General features: G+C 58.3%; 1 protein-coding gene across 1 annotated transcript in view; it reads left to right on the plus strand.

Annotated features, from left to right (window-relative positions):
* Positions 1-1221, plus strand: part of TDRD6 (tudor domain containing 6) — a 10231-nt gene that overhangs the window by 1086 nt on the left and 7924 nt on the right. The window contains exons 2-3 of the mRNA XM_010004915.1: positions 9-320; positions 500-1214. Of these exons, the coding sequence (XP_010003217.1) occupies positions 9-320; positions 500-1214 (1027 nt within the window). The remainder of the gene's footprint in view (positions 1-8; positions 321-499; positions 1215-1221) is intronic.

The following is a 1221-nucleotide window of genomic DNA, read 5'->3' on the forward strand; positions in this document are numbered from 1 at the left end:
TATCGTAGCTGATGCTCTGCCCTCCGGAGGCCCCACGCTGGGTGGCTGCGGGAATGAGCCCGGCTCCACCTGGACGGTGGAAGCTGTGGAGTTCCTCAGCCACCTGCATGGCAAGGAGGTGTCTGGCCTGGTGCAGGAGGTGATCACGCCACAGCTCGTAGTGCTTGAGCTGCCCCAGCTTGTGGCCCAGATGCGGCACCTGGGCCTGGCCAGGCAGGTCAGTCCCAGCTGGTTCTGTCAGGTGCGGAGGCGCTGCCTCACTGGTGACCACGCGTGGAACCAGCTGGAGCCTCCAGCAGTGCCACGCATGGCAAGGAGGTGTCTGGCCTGGTGCAGGAGGTGATCACGCCACAGCTCGTAGTGCTTGAGCTGCCCCAGCTTGTGGCCCAGATGCGGCACCTGGGCCTGGCCAGGCAGGTCAGTCCCAGCTGGTTCTGTCAGGTGCGGAGGCGCTGCCTCACTGGTGACCACGCGTGGAACCAGCTGGAGCCTCCAGCAGTGCCACAGCTTCTCCACGTTTTGCTCTCCTATCAGCCTGTGTTACCTGTCTTGGATTACTTCTACCCGCGGCTTCAGCTGGGCGTGGCAGAGCCTGTCCTGGTGACCCATGTCTCTGACCCACATCATATCTACTGCCAGCTGCAGAGTTTGTCCCAGGAGATCCGTAGCCTTTCTGATACCATGCACCACACGTATGACCAGTGGGAGCAGGATTTGTTACCCAAAGTGGGCTCACCCTGTGCCGCCCGTGGCATAGATGGCCAGTGGTACCGTGCACTCCTGCTGGAGCTTCTTGCTGAGGAGCCAGACCAGCAAGAGGCTTTGGTGATCTTTGTGGACTATGGCAGGAAGGAGACTGTGACCAGAGCTAACCTGCGCCATTTGCCTGTTGAGTGTTTTCGTATGCCTGTGGTGACTTACCCATGTGCTCTTCTAGGGATCTCAGATGGGGGCTGTGGCTGGTCCTCGTTGCAGATCGATGAGCTGAAAGCGCTGGTGCTAGGCAAAAGAGTGAGTGCTTACATCAAATCCTTTAACTCCTTTGAGCATCTCTATTATGTCAGCCTGTATGGGGAAAATGGCATCAACCTGAACCATCTCTTGGGAGTTCAGTCTTGCTGCCTGGTGGGCAGCCAAACACAGGTCAGCCAAACTAACGTTGAGGAGCAGCTGAAGGTAGAAGGGTGCACAACTGAGGAACTGGGTTTGTCACCAGGAATG

Source organism: Chaetura pelagica, unplaced genomic scaffold (assembly GCF_000747805.2).
Source record: "Chaetura pelagica isolate M959 unplaced genomic scaffold, ChaPel_1.0 scaffold99, whole genome shotgun sequence".
Lineage (NCBI taxonomy): Eukaryota > Metazoa > Chordata > Aves > Apodiformes > Apodidae > Chaetura > Chaetura pelagica.